Here is a 2,978-nt window from a genome sequence, read left to right on the forward strand (position 1 = left end):
TCGTGCTCAGATGTCCCAGGATCATTTGCAAGATTTCATTGGCGACTGGAACACGAGGACTGTTGATATGGAGGCCGCTGGGAGACGAGTGTTGGTTGATCTTTCAAAGACAACCATGGCGGTGGAGGTGATATTGTCAGTGAGCTAGGGCTGTGACACTCAGAACCAAGATGGGTTGAGCTGAGATCCATGGCCGGCGCAAATGCCGCGTCCGGGTCAGCACAAACAAAGCTTTGGCATATATCCAGGCTACAGTGTCTGCAGGACGGGTTCAGCCTCGAGGCTTCAACAACACCTGGTATTACGTGGTTACCTGCTTCAATCACCGACCTCAATTGCACTGGTCTCGGACCCATCATCGTCCGACGGTTGATCCTCATCAGGCCAGCTAAACTTGACAAGTGGGAACGGGCCTCTGAGAACTCGTGGTCTTTGCCCTGAAGGTGGCGGATGATCGCCGGGGAGCGAACACTCTAAAACGCCAGGGGCTAATCCCTGTCAGCACCCAAATCCAGGCATAGTGTCCTGTGGAAATTTCCAATTAGAGGGCTGGCGGGCTCTGCCGCCCCGTCGCTGGGGTTCCAAAAACAGAAGCCGTGGCCGTGTGATCATTTCCTACTTTAGTTACTCTTGCGAGGTAGAAACATTGCCCAGGCCCTTGTCGCGGCTGACTCGTCCACCGATCTGGCATTTCGTCTTTCGCATACCTGGACAACATGTGCAATTCTCCTGCGTCTCAATGACGGATCAACCCATGCGTTGTTCCATGGCCGGGACGGACATGAGCCTCACGAGCATCAGCAGCCTGGTCTTAGTTTGAGTAAACTCGTCATGCACATGGGGTGACTTGATCGGCGGCAGGGCTGCAGACAAACATGATCAACAGCAAGCCTTCGCGAAACGACCAGATTGTTGTGCTTGAGGTATGCGTGTATATGATATGCTTGAAAGATCATAAGTCAGCGTCTCGAGCAATTCACCATAGACTTGACGAGAAATGACGTGGCGATCCCCCGGGAGAATCCACAACAGACAGCAAATAGTACTGTGCTGGATACTTGCAACCGTAGGGATCATAGGTCTGAAACAGTGAAAGCTTGGTGTCTTGCGCCTGGGTGGGTTTGGACCGTCGAGTGGCTGATCAGACCCGCCGATAGGTTTGACAGTTACAGTCCGGGGGTCCATGGCCGCCCAAGGCTGCCGGACGTCCCAGAAATCAGTGTCCGATGTCAATGCAAGCTTGCACATGTGGACACCGTCGAACCTGTCAGGAATGTCAAATCTGCGCACTTGGCCGGTCAGTGACGAATGTGCCGCGCACCAGTTCTGGGTGCCGACCTGTCACTGACATTTGAGCTGTGGCTCAGACATGGTACCACTAGCTTCGGATTTATGTATGCATCAGCACACCAACGTGTCTGTAAAGCCGGGCTTAGACCAGCGACGATTCGTTGAGTGGTGGCAGGATCCGAAAAGAAATCTCCTGTCGACTAAGCGAATTTCATGGGCAGAAAAAGGGAACCAGGGCAAGCAGTCAAGACTGGGTCGAAGCGAGCTGGGTTCAGGCACCTCCCTTATGGAATATCCCGAGTCGCATATAAGCCTCGTTTAACGCTTGCGCATCCCGTCGCGGGACCTCTCTTAAGCTGCGTGGTCTCGAAGCGATCCAGGGAAGGCATTCGGCGCTGGCGCACCAAACCGGGCGTGTGCAGCGCGGCGTGGGTAATAAAACCGGACCGTCCACAGCGCATTGCGAGATGGAGTAGCACTGATGTCTGATTAGTGATAGTTGGGTCACCTTGGTCACTCTCTAGAGTCCCGAAATGTGGCGTTGTGTGGAAAGCAGGCTTTTCCATTGTGGTGAGGCAAGCTGAAGCCAGGCAATCGGGTTGCCGCCACTGACGGAATATTGCCAACAAGCGCAGCACGCGCAAGTATTCAAGGGGGTTGTGAGATCAAAAGACTACTTTGAGTCTTGATCGAGTATTGGTCAGGACAGACACTGGCTAACGCGATACTAATGACTCTCCAGGCGGATCGCCAAGGATAGGCTTGAAGGGGTGGTAGAGGGAAGAGGGGCCGAAGCTGAGAACCGGGTCGCTGGGTAGCGCATCGATCGAGACCAGCGTCTGCTTGAGTGGTGCAACGTTTCCAGCTGCATGCGACGAGACATTTAGTTGGAACAGAATCCTGACCTGTCACGATCAGAAATGAGATCGGAAAACGGTGGGCGAGTCCAGGACATGACGCATATGCAGGGAGGGCGTCGTCGAGGGAGTGAGGAGGGGAGTAGAAGGGGGGTTTCCTGTTTCTTGTTTCTCGCATTGGAATGTCAGCGTCGCTGCACAAGACAGGTTGGCAGATCGCGCATCTCGTACCCGTCCCATACCCTTCCCCTTACCCGGACGGACATATGGCCTCCATGTCGGCATATTTGCTTCCTGCGCCAGCGCCCGGTTCGTTGCGGTAACCCTGAGAACGAGGCGAAGAGGGTCGAGTGTTCACTGATCCTGCAGGCTGACAATTCGATTGATCATTGGCCAAGGTGTACGAAGGGGGAGCGAACGAACGTTGCAGCTATCAATGCCTTCTTGATCATGTCGGGGATGGGGCTTGCTGCCCATTGATGCATCTTCCTCCCCGTCGCTCGGGTTGGGGGATGTCCATGCCGACTACCGTACCCTGAGCAGTACAGCAGCGGGGAGTGGAGAATGGGGCTGTCTGAACTACGGCTGCCCTTCCTTCCCGGGAGACTCGAGGCGTCAAGGCTCCGTGGCTCGTACCCGGAAGGCACTGACTGAGTGGGGGTTGAGCAAAGAAGGAATCAACACTGGACACCATGTGCTCTTACCCACCCCGAAGATGATCGGAAGACCCACTACCAACGAAGCCACAGCGGCCACCAGTGGCAGTGACGAACCCGCTGCCAACTGCCACTTGTGCGTCGGCGCCGTTGCCCACTCCAGCTCCTGTGCGAA

At 55.2% G+C, this 2,978-nt stretch overlaps 1 protein-coding gene across 1 annotated transcript; it reads left to right on the top strand.

The window, feature by feature from the left end:
• Positions 1 to 10: 10 nt before the first annotated feature.
• VDBG_06794 (predicted protein) lies at positions 11 to 441 on the top strand (the record flags this gene model as incomplete). Its single annotated transcript, XM_003003186.1, has 2 exons — positions 11 to 139; positions 256 to 441. 2 exons carry the CDS (start codon positions 11 to 13, stop codon positions 439 to 441), a joined length of 315 nt encoding a protein of 104 aa, XP_003003232.1.
• Between the last annotated feature and the right edge of the window lie 2,537 nt (positions 442 to 2,978).

The sequence above is a fragment of the Verticillium alfalfae genome, genomic scaffold, assembly GCF_000150825.1.
Source record: "Verticillium alfalfae VaMs.102 supercont1.8 genomic scaffold, whole genome shotgun sequence".
Lineage (NCBI taxonomy): Eukaryota > Fungi > Ascomycota > Sordariomycetes > Glomerellales > Plectosphaerellaceae > Verticillium > Verticillium alfalfae.